The sequence below is a fragment of the Podarcis raffonei genome, chromosome 8 (assembly GCF_027172205.1).
Source record: "Podarcis raffonei isolate rPodRaf1 chromosome 8, rPodRaf1.pri, whole genome shotgun sequence".
NCBI classification, from domain to species: domain Eukaryota; kingdom Metazoa; phylum Chordata; class Lepidosauria; order Squamata; family Lacertidae; genus Podarcis; species Podarcis raffonei.
Window position 1 is genome coordinate 54,336,454 of NC_070609.1, and position 17,518 is coordinate 54,353,971.

The window sequence follows — 17,518 nt, forward strand, 5'->3', positions numbered from 1 at the left end:
TGGATATGGAACAACTGATTTGTTCAAAATTGGGAAAGGAGTACGACAAGGCTGTATATTGTCTCCCTGCTTATTTAACTTATATGCAGAATTCATCATACGAAAGGCTGGGCTGGATGAATCCCAAGCCGGAATTAAGATTGCTGGAAGAAATATCAACAACCTCAGATATGCAGATGACACAACCTTGATGGCAGAAAGTCAGGAGGAATTAAAGAACCTTTTAATGAAGGTGAAAGAGGAGAGTGCAAAATATGGTTTGAAGCTCAACATAAAAAAAATGAAGATCATGGCCACTGGGTCCATCACCTCCTGGCAGATAGAAGGGGGGAAATGGAGGCAGTGGGAGATTTTACTTTCTTGGGCTCCATGATTACTGCAGATAGTGACAACAGTCACAAAATTAAAAGACACCTGTTTCTTGGGAGAAAAGCAATAACAAACCTAGACAGCATCTTAAAAAGCAGAGGCATCACCTTGCCAACAAAGGTCCGTATAGTTAAAGCTATGGTTTTCCCAGTAGTGATGTATGGAAGTGAGAGCTGGACCATAAAGAAGGCTGATCGCCAAAGAATTTATGCTTTTGAATTATGGTGTTGGAGGAGACTCTTGAGAGTCCCATGGACTGCAAGAAGATCAAACCTATCCATTCTTAAGGAAATCAGCCCTGAGTGCTCACTGGAAGGACAGATCCTGAAGCTGAGGCTCCAATACTTTGGCCACCTCATGAGAAGAGAAGACTCCCTGGAAAAGATCCTGATGCTGGGAAAGATGGAGGGCACAAGGAGAAGGGGACGACAGAGGACGAGATGGTTGGACAGTGTTCTCGAAGCTACAAACATGAGTTTGACCAAACTGCGGGAGGCAGTGGAAGACAGGAGTGCCTGGCGTGCTCTGGTCCATGGGGTCACAAAGAGTTGGACACTCTAAATGATTAAACAACAACAAACCAGCATGCAGTTCTTTCCTGATGTTTCCATGGGGGAATCATGGGGGAACAGAGGCACACATGTGCGGAAAGGTTGGGGGAGTATTGGTATTGTCCAATGATGTTCGTTGATGTGATTTCCAGATGGAGAGGTCTCCTTCAGCCCTTGGGTCTGATGTTCTCAATCTTACTCTAACTACTACACTACTTTCTGGAAACTTATGTTCATGGATCGGAAAGACACAATTGCTATATTGTTTATTTCATGACAGCAGCAATCTGCCCAGTTACAGATAGCCTATTATAGGATATATTCCACACTGCAGGAGCAGAGGTCCGAAGTCTAGTCTCTTGCCCTAGCTGAAAAACTTTCTGGAAAACTTGCTGGAAACCACAGGAGGGAAGAGTGCTCTTGTGCTCAAATCTTGTTTGTGGGTTTTCCTTTGAGGCATCTGATTGGCCAATGTGAGAACAAGATGCTGGACTTGATGGGCCCTTGGCCTGATCCAGGAGGCTCTTATGTGTTTTATGCAAAGACCTCTTCCTGAGTTATGTGGCCAGTACAAGAGGTGTAATACAACTGCCACTTCTTCGGAAAAGATTTACAGTGGTACCTCGGGTTAAGTACTTAATTCATTCCGGAGGTCCGTTCTTAACCTGAAACTGTTCTTAACCTGAAGCACCACTTTAGCTAATGGGGGCCTCCTGCTGCCGCCGCGCCGCCAGAGCACAATTTCTGTTCTTATCCTGAAGCAAAGTTCTTAACCTGAAGCACTATTTCTGGGTTAGTGAAGTCTGTAACCTGAAGCGTATGTAACCTGAAGCGTATGTAACCCGAGGTACCACTGTATTACCAATACACTTCCCAAGCTTAGCAGTTCCTGATGGCCGTTGCTAAGTGAATGTTTTCATATGATTAAGCTTTATTTTATTTATTTATTTATTTATGTGTGTGTGTGTTTAAAAAAGACTTCCCTTTTAAAAAAAGCAGGTGAACGGGAAATAACCTGCTTAAATATTTCCTCTTTCTAAAGCTTTGCATTTCCTTTTCATTCTTCCTGTTTTATTTTGCTCTTGGCTTCTCATATGGGGGGCGGAGAACAGCACAGCTCTTTTGTTTGTCACATAAACCCATATATGGGGGCAGAACCTGCTATGAGTAACTCCTCAGGAAAGAGATCTGGGGGTTGTGGTTGACAGCTCATTTCTAACATCAGGTCATTGTATGAAGAGGCAATGCAAAAGGGTCCCAGGAGCCAGGGATGAGTTTGGCCAAAAAGGGAAATACTTTCCTTCACCACCACGATTACAACAAATGACATCTGTCTATGTATATAAGAGACTTTGCCATCCTGGCGCCCTAAAGATGTATTGGATTACAATGCCCATCAGCCCAGCCAGGGGGGGGGGGGATTTGATTCAGTTTGCATTTAAAGGCAGAGTTACCTAAGTTACACTTTTCAAGAATGAGAACTGATACACAGTCATCCTTCAGTTTACGTGCGAGATTGCCTCACTCCATAAAAGCTCCCTGGACCGCTCTGATCTGCAGAACTGGCACCTGTTGCAGGTGCCACATAAAACTTATTCTGCATTTGTCAGAAATTGATCTTTCAGCGTGGCAGCACCTACACTTTGGAAATTATCACCTGCTAAAGTCTCCGCAGAGGAAGCTGCTCTTAAAAGGCAGAGGAGCAGGTTCCGGTCAATAAGTTGGCAACTGTCCCAAACAACCGCAATTTAGAGTCCTAATACAGGTCTTCCAGCACAGCTAACCGACCTAAAATAGCCACCGCCTGCTAGAGTCCGCCGAGAAAACTGCTGTTAAAAGGCAGAGGAGCAGGGACAGGTGGAAACGTTGGCAAATCCCCCCTCCCAGCTCCCAGGTTGATGGATTGTGCGCAGGCGCCCTGGAGACAAGGAGGAGCGAGCGCCTTTCGCAGCATCTCCCGGTTCTCCTTTCGCCTGGCCGCGATGACTCTGTGCACAGAAGCGGCCGTGGCTGCGCTGGGAGGCGGATCTGCAGCCCAGGCGGGAGGCGGCGGCATGTCGGAGCCAGCGCTGCAACCGAGGGCGGTCTTCACCTTGCCCAGGCAGCAGTCGCTCGCCTCGCCGCTGGTGATCAACCCCTTCGTGCAAGAGACGCGCCTGGATGCAAAGGATAAATCCCGGGTACAGGGGATTGACAGCCGCTGTAAACAGACCCCGGGGGTGGGGAAGGAGGATGGCCGGGGGCAGCCTGCGAGCTCGCTAGGGAGGGGGTTAAAGGGGCCCTTTGCAAATGCCTCTTCAATGATGATGATAATAATAACAAAGCGCGCGCGCGACGCTGCGCTTTGCAAACATTGACAGGCGTATTTAAAGCAAAAAGCCATGCTGAAGATTGCAGAAATGAAATCTGTTGCAGTTATTTCTGGGTCTTCGTTCGGTGCCCGCCGACAGAGAAGGGGGCGGCGGCGGTTCTGGCTGAAAAGAGTCTGCCCTCCTTATTACATAAGCAGGCGAAGAATGCGTTCTGTTAGAATTCCTCAGAGCCCCACCTGCCTGGCGCTCCCGGGTCAACTTCCTGCAAGCGAAAGAGGCAGCTTCATCCTTCAGTTGGCAGCTGGATGCTAACCGTTTGCATCCTTTCTCTCTCATTTTTTGTATGGATCATGTGAGGGTTCTTTGGTTTTTTGGGGGGTGGAGAGAGTTTGCCCTGATCTCAGCCAGGGCCTCAGCTGATTGATCTGTGAAATGGGGATAAGGCATCGTTTACAAGCAAGGCAAATAAAATGGGGATAGTTTATATAAATTTTCTAGTTAGCATTGCCCCCTTTTATGGTTCTAGTGTCTTTTAATAGTTGAACTCCACATGTGCTTAAACCAACAAAATCTATTTTCCTGGTCAGAGATATGAATATGTGAACTTGACTGGAGTCAGACAGTGGACTTTGATTGGTGGACAATATCTGGGGTCCTCAGTGGAGGCCCTTTAGCCAAGCTGGAAATGTCAGCATTGGACCCTCCTGGCTGTGAAGCCTGTGCTCTGCTTCTGTGGCCCCTCCTTATATGATGGGCTTCTCCAGATGGGATGCTTATTGAGCATCCTGTTTTGCTTGGATGCTGTGGTTAGTTTATAACTGGCTATATTTATTTAAAGGGGAAGTGCTATAGATAATCCATTTTGCACACAGAAAGTATCCAGTTCAATTCCTGGCATCTCCAGGTAGGGGCTGGACAGGTCCCCTACCTGAAAACCTAGAGAGATGCTGCCAGTCCGTGTAGACAGTACTGAGCTAGATGGAAGAATGCAGTGGAAGGCAGCTTTCTATGTTCCTTCTATTTAAGGGCAAGGGTTGCCGCTCATTGGTAGAGCATCTGCTTTGCAGGCAGAAAGACCCGAGTAAAGTCCCCAATGCCTGGAGTGGGAGAGACTCCTGCCTGAAGCCCTGAAGAGCCTCTGTCAGTCAGTGTAAACAATATTGAGCTTGATAGACCAATGTATGTTTTGTTTTGTTCATTTATCAGTTGAATGTATGTACTGTCCTTCATCCGAAGATCACAGGGTGGTATACAACATAAAAATTCAAAATGAGAGCACAAAATTAATAACCAAGAACCAAAAACAACACCCACCAACAAATTCAAAGGCCAGAGATAGTTTAAACAGCCAAAGGCCTGATTATAGAGGCCTGGTTATGTTCTGACTTGATATAAGGCAGGTTCCTATGTCCACACAGGCGTGGCAGGAAATTGTTGCCGTTCTTATTTTCTATGTGCAATAAATTAATTTGCTTCCTTTTGCTTTCATACTGCTGCTGTTAGGTAAGCCACTATTCTTTCCATTTTAAAGATGAGAAACTGAGTCCATGCTTTGTTGGGGGCATGCAGACTTCAAGCCTGTTGGATCTCCTAAAAGAAAAGAAAAGAAAGAAACCCAAGAAGTACCAACAGAAAGCATACTGTTAGAATTAAAGAATGAGCCTTTGAGCATGTTCTGAGCTCCAAATTTTGTTTTCAATGCAAGAATGTGAATTGAGCTTGCAGCCCTTTAAACACAAAATAAGTTCATATCTGGTTTGCTTTCTGCATTCCTGTGGCCTAATTTAGAAGTGGGAAAAGTATTTTGTTGTTACTATTTTTAAATATTTGGAAAGTTTTGCTGATCTAAGGCAGATTGCCCAGAAATATATTATCAGTGGGTACTGTCCTGTTTTCTCCCCCCTCCCTTCCACAATGTATTGGGAACAGCATAGCTCAGTATGACCAGAATATATTGCTGATGGTCCAAAAGTAAGGGTGGCAGCTGTTTCTCCATCCACTTTTGCCTCTGGCCACACCAACTACTGGCATGCAAACTCCCCTACAACCCCCCCACCCCCCGGCCCAGCCTGGAATATTCAGGGAATATGGCCTTCCAGCTGAACATATGTAGATTCCCCACCCATGAAGTAGGCGGTTCTGGGACAGATGAACAAATTGTCTGACCTGGTAGGAGACCGCTTCTGGTGAACTTAACTTTATAGCTAATGGGATCAGATTTAGACATGTAATCTCCATGTCATCTCACCTTAAGGTGTTTCTGGAATTCCAGACATACTTCAAACTCCAACCTCTGCAAATGGTTGTATTCCAGTACAGAGTATTGTTATTCTAATACTGCCATAGATTAGATGTGAGGGATGCACACACACACACACACACACACACACACACAGAGTGGTACATACCTCGGGTTACAGATGCTTCAGGTTACAGATGCTTCAGGTTACAGACTCCGCTAACCCATAAGTAGTACCTCGGGTTAAAAACTTTGCTTCAGGATGAGAACAGAAATTGTGCTCCGGTGGCGCAGTGACAGCAGGAGGCCCCAATAGCTAAAGTGCTACCTCAGGTTAAGAACAGTTTCAGGTTAAGAACGGACCTCCGGAATGAATTAAGTTCTTAACCCAAGGTACCACTGTACAAACTAGCAATCCTGGCAACTTGATGCCCCCCTCTCCCCATTGCACAGATTTCAGATTAGCAGTTGCTTTGTTCAATATTCTTAATAAAGTGGTATGTTGAATCCTGCATTGTGGTGGGCTTTGATCATAAAAATAAGATTTTTGCTTTACGCAGACATTCTGATACTTTCCTGACTTCTGTTTAAAGCCAAGAGTTGTCAGTGTCTGGTTCAAACTTCTGCTTTCTCACTTCTCAGCAAATTCTCCGCCCCCCCTCCAGTAAATGTTTCCAGGATTTCCGTATTGTAAGTTTCTTTTAGAGGAAGAAGTAAAAGAAGTTTTTTGTGAAATGTTAACCACAAGAAAAGTGCCACTGAAGTGACATTTACCACAGATAGCTGCAAGCACACATTAAACTCTGGTGTAGACAAGTGCTTGTAATCAGAATGAATGCTTCATAAAGATGGAACATTCATTCAGATTTGTTGAAAGGACAAGACTATGTTCTACCACTTGTTGGAGTCAGCCAGTAGACGCTACTTATATTGGAAGATTCAGGGCAGGTAAAAGAAACGATATTTTCATGCAGGAACTTGCTCCCACAGAGGGCAGTAATGGCCACCAACCTAGATGGTTTTAAAAGATTAGACAGATTCATGGAAGAAAGAAGAAGAAGAGTTTGAATTTGATATCCTGCTTTATCACTACCCAAAGGAGTCTCAAAGTGGCTAACAATCTCCTTTCCCTTCCTCCCCCACAACAAACACTCTGTGAGGTGAGTGGGGCTGAGAGACTTCAGAGGAGTGTGACTAGCCCAAGGTCACCCAGCAGCTGCATGTGGAGGAGCAGGGAATCAAATCCGGTTCACCAGATTATGAGTCCACTGCTCTTAACCACTAATCCACACTAGCTCTGGCCATGATGGCTGTACTCTGGCTCCACAACACAACAAAGAGGTGCAGGGACTCAGTTCCAGAAGGAAAAAATCCCTGCCCATAGGCATCTGGCTGGCCACTGTTAAAACTGGATGCTGGACTAAATGGGCCATTGGCCTGATCCAGCAGGCTCTTCTTATCTTTTTTAACATCTGATGTCACGTGTAACCTTACTGCAAACTTTGCACAAGCAAATTGTGTTGAACCCTCAGCAAGAGGGCCATCTGGAAGTAACCTGTGTTGTTTTTAGCATTGTATCATAGTGGATGACCACAAACTCTGCATACAGGAAGTCCTGTGTTCTACTGCCAAATTCTTTAAATGGGGTAGGGAATAACCCTGCCTAAAATTATGGGGGACACAAACACACACACAGTGTCACAGTCTCCACCTCTGCCTTAGTGGCTTTCTAAGGTTGTTCCCAAGTTGCTAGTTTGCCATGGACCTCTGAACTACACCCTGAAGAAAGGCACCCTGCCAACATTTTCTGAGGTCATTTTAATCCTAGGAAGATGACAGGTTGATCCAGAGCATCTAAATCATGCCCATGGAATGTTTTCTGCAGCATGTCTGAGCAGATCAGTGCTTTACCGCACAGTCTGATACAGGTCTACACGGAAGTAAGTGCCACTGACTTCACTGGGACTTCACTTGTCAGGGATTCTTTAGCTGTGATTCCTGCATTGCTGGCAGTTGGACTGGATGCCCCATCGTGTTCCTTCCAGTTCTACAATTTTATGATCCTATGTATGTGTTGCGTTGCAGTCTAAACTGAGTAGTGGGGGCAGAGGGCATGCAAGCCCAGCCAACAGAACTAGACGAGCAAAGAGGAAGCTTATGAAACTTTGTGTGTTTCCTTTATGCGGCCGGAAAAGAGGGCTGACTCCCAGCCAGCCCTGTGAAACTTCTCCACTCCGGACCCACCTTCCGTTTCGTTGAGAAGTGTAGTGCTTCTCTTCTATCTTGTAATTTCAAAGCTAAGATAAACCACTTCCCTTCCAGTCCCCTCCCGCACTCCAAAAATATTGGAGGCCCTTCCACATGCCCAGTAGTGGATGACTGGGAGATACTTCTTTCCTGCTTCCTGAAATTGCTATCTTTCAGGGCATCTGACTGTTTTTTTAGATGCTCTTAATGCGTTTAAGTGATTTCAATGTATTTTTAACCAGTTTAATCCAGATTTACTGTTTCTGCAGGGTTTTGGTTTTTTTTTTTTTAATCTATCCAGATTAAATGGAAACATAATATGGGGTGACAGTTTGGTGAGGATGATGTGACATTGAGACTCCACAATAAACTGCTATGGGGAAGTACCCAGAGCATATCTGCCTTGGTGGCAAAGAGGGAGACTGCACAGTTTTCAAACCCAGGCTATCAAAGCAGACCCTGTTCTCTGCCCTGCTTCCACCCCGCAGATCTTCTGCTTTTTTCACCATGACCTGCAGAAGGGATGTTCTCAGTGCAAATGAATTGAGTGCAGCAGCAGGTGGCATTATGGTTTTTTTTTGGGGGGGGGGGACCTATCAGCAGATTTGAATGTTCAAGAAGGCATGTGGGATGGTCCCTTCAGGACCAAACCACTTTCAAAATGCAGGTTGAGGGTGTTTATATTTTGAGTACTCTCCTAATATATCAGAGGTGGACCTTGGGACTTTGCCCAAGGCACACCCTTCACCAGCCTGCTGTGCCCCCTCATTGAGAGTTTTTGGCTGGCTAGGATGTGTCCTTGAATGGCGATAGTGCCTATTCCCTGCCAGGATGAAAGATGGAAAGGTGTAAACCTTTGACTTTTCAGTGGCTAGATCAGAGCCTCTTGTACAAATATTTTAAAAGTGTCAATTGTTCCAGCCACTGTTGCCTCTGGCCTGCCCACCACTGATGTTCAGCCCCCAAAATGCTTCATGGATTGAAAAAAGTTCCCCACCTCTTCAGTGCAGAATGCTAAGTTTTTCCTATGCACAGGGAAGGTTGTTCTTCCCCCTGCTCTGGGTATGGAAATGGAACCATTGTTGCTGCAGCTGGTGATAGCTGTTGGTTACAGAGGTCATACTCCCTGATACTGTTCCAGGTGAAATGTTATTTACCTATTTACCGCCAAAGATCACAGGTTTTTCATATGGCTGCAGGACCAGCATGTTTCCTCATGTTTCCTCAAAGAGCAGGTATAACCTGACATTCTGAAGAAGTGTTGTAAACGCTCATTAATGCTCTAAGACAGTTTTGCATTACTTGTTGCTCCAAAAGCCTGCAAGGACTGTAATTCTCTTCATGTTCAGTACCATATTTAGAGGAAAGCAATTCTTTTAAAAGCTCTGTAAAAATGTTTGCTAGAGCCTTTTAAAGCCTTTTAGAGCCGCCCAGAGTGGCTGGGGAAACTCAGCCAGATGGGCAGGGTATAAATAATAAATTATTATTATTATTAAAAAGAAAAAGAAAAAAACTTGCGTGAGGGACCAAAAACATAATTTTTGATTTATTTATTTATTTTTAACAGCAAAAGTAAGCCAATAGCTTCTTGCTCCATTTTTCAGCAGATTTGGCCGAAAGTTGCCTTCAGGGATCTGAAGAGAGGCCACCACTCCATGTGAGGAAAGGCTTCTTCATGCATGGGTCCTTTTTACAGGGAGATACAAATCTTCTCCATGAAGACAGTCAAGTCCTTCTCTGTAGTGTGTTGAAATTGGCAGACTTTTTGGGCCTGGGCAGCTTCATTAATAAATACAGTTCACATTCTGCTAGAATTGATAAGCGCCTGAATATGCCATGGTAGAATATGAATGGTAGAAGTGATCTGCATTTGTGGCTTCACACATGTGGCTTGCTCTGTGCCACCCATTTGCTGGGAATCACAAGTGTGGAGAAGGCTGTTGCATTTGGGTGCATGCTTTCCAGTGGCCTCTGGTTGGCTCTGTGAGAACAGGGTGCTGGATTTGATGGGCTTCTGGCTTGACCCAGCAGGGCTCTTCTTAGGTTGTTATTATTATTTTGGGCATTGAATCTCATGTGTGCATGTTTTAAAGTCCCATTTTTCAGAATGGAGGTCTTGTGGATTCCACAATTTCAGTCGTCTGTTTTGTCATGGAGGTAATCTGAGGTTGCATTGCAGTTTATTCTGTATTCCTGATGTTCCCCTGACTGTTAATTTCCACGATAGTTCAGCTTTCATACTACATAAAAGCCACTTCAGGAAATATAGTGGAATATAGCACACTTTTAGCGTTCATTTCAGTGTTACCGGCTTCCAGAATAAATCCATTTGCAAATAACATGGAAATGAGGGCTAAACTTGCTCTATATTCCACTATATTTCTGAAAGTGGATTTTACTTTGTGTGAAAGCTCAAACATAATGCGGAAATTAACAGTTAGGGCAAAGTGGGGAAGTGAGCTGCCATGTGAATGCAGCCAGAGAATGTTGATTCTCCTCCTCAGTCAGGGAGGCCCAAGCATCATCATTCACAGCCAGGGTGTGAATTCACATCAGGGAATTGGGGAAGGGAGTCTGTGGCCTTCTAAGTGCTGGTGGACTCCCAGATCCCATCATCCCTGACCATTGGCCATGCTGGCTGGGGTTGAGGGGATTTGGATCCCATCACAATCTGGTGGGCCACAGGTTCTCCACCCCTGATGTGCATGACATTTTTTACAACAGACAAAATCTTAGGATGTCATTGTTTATGAACATAAGAAGAGGTCTGCTGGGTCAGGCCAGTGGCTCATCTAGGCCAGCATCCTGTTCTCACAGTGGCCAACCAGATGCCTGTGGGAAGCCCTCAAGAATGGAGCAGAGCACAAGAGCCCTCTCCCCTCCTGCAGTTTCCAGCACCTGGTGTTCAGGAGCATTGGTGCCTCTGACAGTGGAGGTAGGCATGGGCCACCCAAACTTCCTCAAACAACACTGATGAAATAACTCAAAAACAGGAAATGAACCTGGTGTCCCTAAACTGCGTGGCTAACCTTTCTTGACCTTCATGAGAAGACATTACAAATGTTTTGTACTGATAGGAAATGGTGATTATTTTTCTGTAAGCTGACCTCAAATCAGGGGGCAGCCACCCCCTTGTTTTGGCGTCATCCATTAGATCATCAGCCCCAGCCTTTTGCACCAAATTTCCAAAGCTTCTCTGTGAATCTGTAAACTTGTATTGAATACCTCACAGGAAGAGAATTTCACAACTTCCTCAGAACTTCGTTCTGCTGTTCCTCCTATAAACATCAGATGACGAGACACAGTGTTTGAAGGTGAAATGCTACTGGTTTAGCCGCAAGTTAATAATAGTAATAATAATTGTTACACTTGTCAGGGATACTAATTGGCCCATTATCTTATTTGGCATAAATAAACTGCTTTTACCCGTCTTGCCCCTGTGCGGACTTGCCCCTTTGCACTCGTTTTAATTTGGAGGAAAATTTGCTTCTGTCTTTCAAGTTTCTCATTCAGTGTGAAGTCGCTTTCTGTGTTCCTGAGTTAGTTATGTAACTTTGGTGTATTGTGATCTGCTGGGCTTCTAACTGATCCTATTCTGCCTTTATCCTTGCAGACCTAGTTGCTGCGAAATATGAGAGAGGGAAATAGGCTTGTTAGAAATAGGAAGCTTGGCAAGGGTTATGACTTGAGGCTTGTTCAGATGTTACGCTGAGCACAGGTACAAACTAGCTCTACCCATGTACAAATGTTTGTGTGGAAGTGTGCAGTGGTGGTGGTGCAGTGGTTAGAGTGCCGGGCTAGAACCTTGGAGACCAGGGTTCAAATCCCTATGTGACCCATGAAGCAGTCATCACCTTTCAACCTAACAGGGTTGTTATGAGGATCAAATGGAGTTGGGGGTAGGATAACGATTTACACCGCTTTGAGCTCCTTGGAGGAAAGGTGAGATCAAAATGCAAGGAGAAACAGAATCATAGGGTTGGAAGGATCCACTGGGGTCTTTCACCCAATGTGGAGCTCAAACCCATGAACCTGGAATTAAGAGTCTCATGCTCCACTAGGCTGAGCTGACCAGCCTCATGCACCATGAATCAGAGTGTCTGCCAATGAAACACCTGTGCATTGCAGAACCTCTTTTTTGGGGGAGGGGGCTTCACATCAGTTTACATATGTCAATGCTCTTGAACCCTACTTCAGTTTGTGTGTGCCATCTGTGACCAGAAATCCAAGTATACAACAATGCATAATGCTGTGTCAGTTTGTCTTCAAATATTTACATTAAATTTGCTTTGAGTTATCACTTTCTTTAAACCAAAAAGGAAAAACAACAATCCCATTCCATGTTAGAGCCAATACTTAGTCAAATAATGCTAATCAGGAAGTTGCTTTCTGTGTATTTTGGCAATTGGTCAATGATTAGGTAACTAGCAAGTTATTTCCAGAGACATCTCTGCCTGGGACGTGACCAAAAGACTAACTGAGAATTCTAAGGGTGTAGGGAGCCTTATAGCAACCCAGGCAGAGCATTTAGCTCAGTACTGCCAACACTGGTTGGCAGCAGCTGTCCAGGATTTCAGACAGAAGTCTTTCCCAGTCCGACTTGGAGATGCCAGGGATTGAACCTGGGACCTTCTGCATGAAAACCACTTGCTCTACCATTGAACTGTCCCCAAGCAATTTTCTGCGATGCCTAAATAAACCAGGACTCAATTGCTTGGGACTTTTGCCCGCTACATTCCTTGTATGTCTGTATGTTACTGGGTTACTTGGCCTTTGATGACTAGGCAGCCTCTATTGGAAACCACAGCATTTTGAGGTTATTGTGTTATTGATTTATTTACTTCTTAGTTGCCAAAGAATCTTCTAAGCCATTTACAGGTATAAACCCAATTACGGAGGGGGGGGGGAATAGGCATGCATAATTAAAATACATGATGAAACAAGGCTACCCTGTGGCATGTGTCCTTTGGAAACAAACAAGTGAATTAAAACATCACTTGTGGTATATCTGACTGGTTGACTCTGTCTTTTTATTTTCCAGGCTTTCTTGTTTGGGCTGATTCTGGTTCCTCTCCGTGTCCTATGCATGCTCTTCATTTTGCTGGTGGCTTGGCCGTTTGCAGTCCTTGGAACTTCCTGCACCCCTGAGAAGGGGACTAAGCCACTTCTGGGATGGCAAAGGTAACATGGCTGTTGAGGATCTCTTAATAGGGAAGGCTTGCTGAATACAGCAGGACTTGTCCTTGTAACTGCTTTGCACATTATTTGCAAGGACCTCTTTGTCCTCATCCTGGAATGACGCAACCTCCACAATCACAGGTACAGCATCTCTCCACGGACTTCCAGGAAATAAGAGTAGTTACATGGCACCCAAGGTTGCAGTCCTAAAAAACATTGCCTAGGGAAGTAACTCACATTGAACTGAGGATTGCGTTGTGTAGGCCAGCACATTTTGCAAGGCAGCCAAGTGTTTTTACTGCCTTTGCGATGTAGAACTTAATGTGGGAGAACCATCGCTTAGAATGTCCTTGTCTTTTTGGAGCACTGGGATTTGCAAGAACCTCAACTTTGTAGCATATTCATATGGCACCATCAGATCTGCCCCTTGGCACACAACGAGGTCCTGTGTCCTTCCCAGTTAAAAATAACAAGAAAGGCTTTTTGGCGTGCCTCTTTTGATGGGGGTTTTAATATGTTTTATTTGTTTTTGAACGTGTGCAGCCGTTTTCCTTGTAGTTTTTTTGTGGCGTATGTGCATTTCTGAATATTACCAGTTTTTCATCCAATTTTGTGTATGGGATTGCTGCCTAAGTCTATGTAAGGTGAATGATGGTGGTAATGGTCACCAATGTAATTGTCATCATAATAAAGTAATAATAACACTGATGTACCTGAGAGGGAGTTGCAACAATATTATATATGTTGAAAGATTTGGGACAGATGAAATAAAGAACTGTTCACACAGTGAACAGTTAAGCTATGGAGCTTACTCCCACAGGAAGCAATGATGGCCACCAACTTCAGTGGCTTTCAAAGAGGGGTAGACAAATTCATGGATGACAAGGCTATCAGTGACGACTAGCCGTGACGGCTCTGCTCTGCCTCTGCCTCTTCCTTCAGGAGTAAATGCTTCTGAATACTAGTAGCTGGAAACCACAGGAAAGCAGAGTGCTCTTGTGCTCAAGTCCTGCTTGTGGGTTTCCCAAATGAGGCATCTAGTTGGCCACTGTGAGAACAGGATGCTGGTTTAGATGGGCCATTGGCCTGATCCAGCAACCTATTCTAATGTTCTTAAGGCAGGCTAAGCTCTTTATGAATTTAAAAGATGTCATATATATTTGTTTATATGGTGCTCTCAGTGTACATAACAACACAAAGCATGTGTTGGGAGCTGCAGACCTGGGGAGCCAATTGTGGTCCTCCGAGCTTCTCTGTCTGGTCCTCTAGTTTCTCTCCAGTGTTAGGGGTAGTGATCTTGGTGATGAGTGAAGTAATGAGGTTCCCAATTTTCTTTTCTGTTTTCCCTTAGGAGAGTATGCTATGCCAGCCTCACGCTCTTAGGCCGTGCCTTATTTTTTGTGATGGGCTTCCGAGTCAAAGTGAAGGGGGAAATAGCTAGTCCTGAGGAGGCACCGATCCTTACTGCAGCACCGCACTCGAGCTTCTTCGATGGGATTGTCTGTGTTCTGGCAGGCTTGCCGTCGACGGTGTCTAGGCAAGAGAATCTCTCTGTGCCCATTCTTGGGAGTAAGTGTTGTTACGAGGCTTGAGGGAACGTAGGCAGAGAGAGGGAGGGGGAGAGAGAGAGAGAGAGAGAGAGAGAGAGAGAGAGAGAGAGAGAGAGGTGTGAATGAGATGGTAGAGTTCTTGGATCATAGAACAAAATCCAGAATGATGCAGCATTCTGAAAAGAGATGGAGAATCCTCTGGTCCTCCTGACGTTGTTGGACTCCCAACTCCCATCAGCTGCATACAGTGTGGCCATTGGTTTTGACATGCCAACTTGTCACCCATGTGTTGGTGACTGCGCTCAGGACTGCACTCCAGATTCTTTCCTTTGACATAAAGTCATGTGACATCATCTGATTGACAGGAGGGCAACCCTTACCCATCTATTAAAATCGCACGAGTGGGAGCTCAGGATCTGGCCTGCCTGCCAGTGTGTGGCAGCTGCGAAATAGGTGAATTCCATGCTAGGGATCTCCAGGAAAGAAATTGAAAATAAAACTTCAGACAGCACAATGCCATTACAGTGGTACCTTGGTTTAGGAACTTAATCCGTTCTGGAAGTCCGTTCTTAAACCAAGGCGTGCTTTCCCATAGTGGCGGGGGACTCAATTTACAAATGGAACACACTCAACAGGAAGCGGAACATATTCTGCTACCAAGGCAAAGTTCACAAACCAAAGCACCTACTTCTGGGTTTGCAGCGTTCTTAATCCAAGTTGTTCATAAACTAAGCTGTTCTTAAACCAAGGTACCACTGTATACAAATCTATGGTGCAACCACATTTGGAATACTATGTACAGTTGTGGTCACCTCACCTCAGCAAGGATACTGTAAAGTTGGAAAAGGTTCAGAAAAGAGCAGCCAAAACGATCAAGGGGATGGAGCAACTCCTCTGTGAGGAAAGCTTGTGACATCTGGGATTTTTTAGTTTAGAGAAAATGTGAGTAAGTGATGTCGTCATTTAAGTTAGTAAAAATATAGATGGCATAGAGGAAGTGGATAGAGGACAGGTTTTTTCCCCTCCCTCTCTCTCAACACTAGAACTCCAACGCTGGAATGTTGGAGGTTTAGGACAACGTTAAACTATGGAACTTGCTCCCAACTTGGATAGCTTTAAAAGAGGATTGGTCAATATCATGGAAGATAAGGCTAACATTGGCGCCTATCTTTGACAGCTGTTCACTGCCTCTATGGTTGGAGGCAGTATGCCTCTGAATACCAGTTTCTGGGAATCACAAGTGAGGCGAGTGCTATTGTCCTCAGCTCCTCTTTGTATTCTAAAATTCTGGTTAGGTATTTTAATATTGTTATACCATCTCCTCCACACATGATATGGGAGATAGTCTAGAAATGTTCTTAATAAATAAACCAATTTTGACTGGTGCTTAGGGTCAATGAATAATTCTTAGATTTTTTGGGGGTGGGTGGATGGGCCTTGGAAATGATAGGAATCTTTCCTTCCTTCCTTCCTTCCTTCCATCCATCCTTCTTTTTTGCTATCAAATAGGGATCCTTAGTGCTCTCCAGCCTGTTGTGGTGTCCCGTGTCGACCCTGATTCTCGGAGGAACACAATCAAAGAAATAACCCGTCGAGCAACTTCAGGGGAGCAATGGCCCCAGGTAAGATTTTTAAGATGGTTTAGCTGCTGAAAAGCTGAACCATCTTTGTGCAAATTGTTCCTCCAGGCTCTTCATGACAAATGTTGAGAAATGAAGGAGTCATCTGAGATAAATGGAGGATGTTGTAAGCATAAATGAAAGAGCCCTGTTGCCCTGTAGGGGTCCAGGTAAACAGTTGACCTAACCTCATTTGCATTATACATTTTAAGCAGTTTCATGCAAATGTAAACAGTAATGGCTTCTCCCAAAGAATCCTGGAAACTGTAGTTTATTGAGGGTGCTGAGAGTTGTTAGGAGACCCCCTATTTCCTGTTAAACCACTCATAGTATTGTGGTTTGAATGATAACTCATTCAAAATTATTCATAGATGGTACCTGATTCCCTGTAATCAAATACTAATAGCCCACTATGCAGGAGAGCTTAAGGAGAATCAGGTGCCTATTTTCATAAGTGGTGATCTTGTGAAAAGATACAGGAAAAAAATATAGATATATATTATGAAGTGGGAGTTATCATGGACCGAATACTGGACTTAGTTCCCAGGGTGGAATTGTTATCTATATTTGATTAAGAAAGTCAAAACATTACAAACAAGGACTCATTACAATTCTTACTATCCATGACACGCTTGACAATAGGTAGAAGTTGGCAAGTTTCAGGAGACAACTTGCTGTCTGAATGGTACCAGCAAATTCGGAAAATTGCATCGATGGTAAAACTGACACCAAAGGTGAACGACAGGAAGAATTTCAAAAAAGGACAGAAAAGAAGTTCCAAACAATGTGCTATCTCCTTATTAAACAAGTAGCACAAAAATACATAACCGGCATCCACATGCGGACTCTTGTGGAACAACTGTGTAAGATGACACTAATAAACAAAAATAATTTTGGTTGTAATTAAAGAGGCACAAATATTTTACAGCACAACATAGATTCAATCAATGCTCTTAGCTATATGCTCCTTACATGTTTATGATAATGTATTGGGTGGTGTCCCCCCCAAAGCAAATAAAGTGATTTAAAAAAAAACAACAACTGCAGGTTTGAAAGGTTCAGTCAGCCATCTTGATTCAAAATGGTTCCCCATGATATCCAGACATAGGAAAAAACCTGCTCTGCTATCTCAGGAGCCATCATGCAACATTTGGTTATGGCATCTTAAGTGGTGTCCAAATGTATAGCAAACAAACACATTTCCAAAATATGTGGCAGATATGGCATATGCAAAGTGGAATGGAACAACAGAGGCGGAATTAGATCAGGGTTATGGAGGCAGAAAACTCTGACAGTGATCCATGGTTTGAGAACTGGGGTGTTATAAAGGTGTTCCTGTTTTTCTTCCATCAGATTTTGGAGCGTATGTATTGCAAGATGCAGGACAGCATTCCTGGAGTGTCACAACAGGTTCTGTTATTGTAGGGTCTTCCCTGGCCACTGTTCCAAACAG

The 17,518-nt window shown here is 44.3% G+C and overlaps 1 protein-coding gene across 1 annotated transcript in view; it reads left to right on the top strand.

Moving 5' to 3' along the window:
• The first annotated feature begins 2,851 nt into the window (after positions 1-2,851).
• The window catches only part of LPCAT2 (lysophosphatidylcholine acyltransferase 2), a 33,078-nt gene continuing 18,411 nt past the window's right edge, over positions 2,852-17,518 (top strand). The window contains exons 1-4 of the mRNA XM_053400115.1: positions 2,852-3,100; positions 12,760-12,899; positions 14,248-14,465; positions 15,956-16,068. Of these exons, the coding sequence (XP_053256090.1) occupies positions 2,903-3,100; positions 12,760-12,899; positions 14,248-14,465; positions 15,956-16,068 (669 nt within the window). The 5' untranslated portion in view covers positions 2,852-2,902. The remainder of the gene's footprint in view (positions 3,101-12,759; positions 12,900-14,247; positions 14,466-15,955; positions 16,069-17,518) is intronic.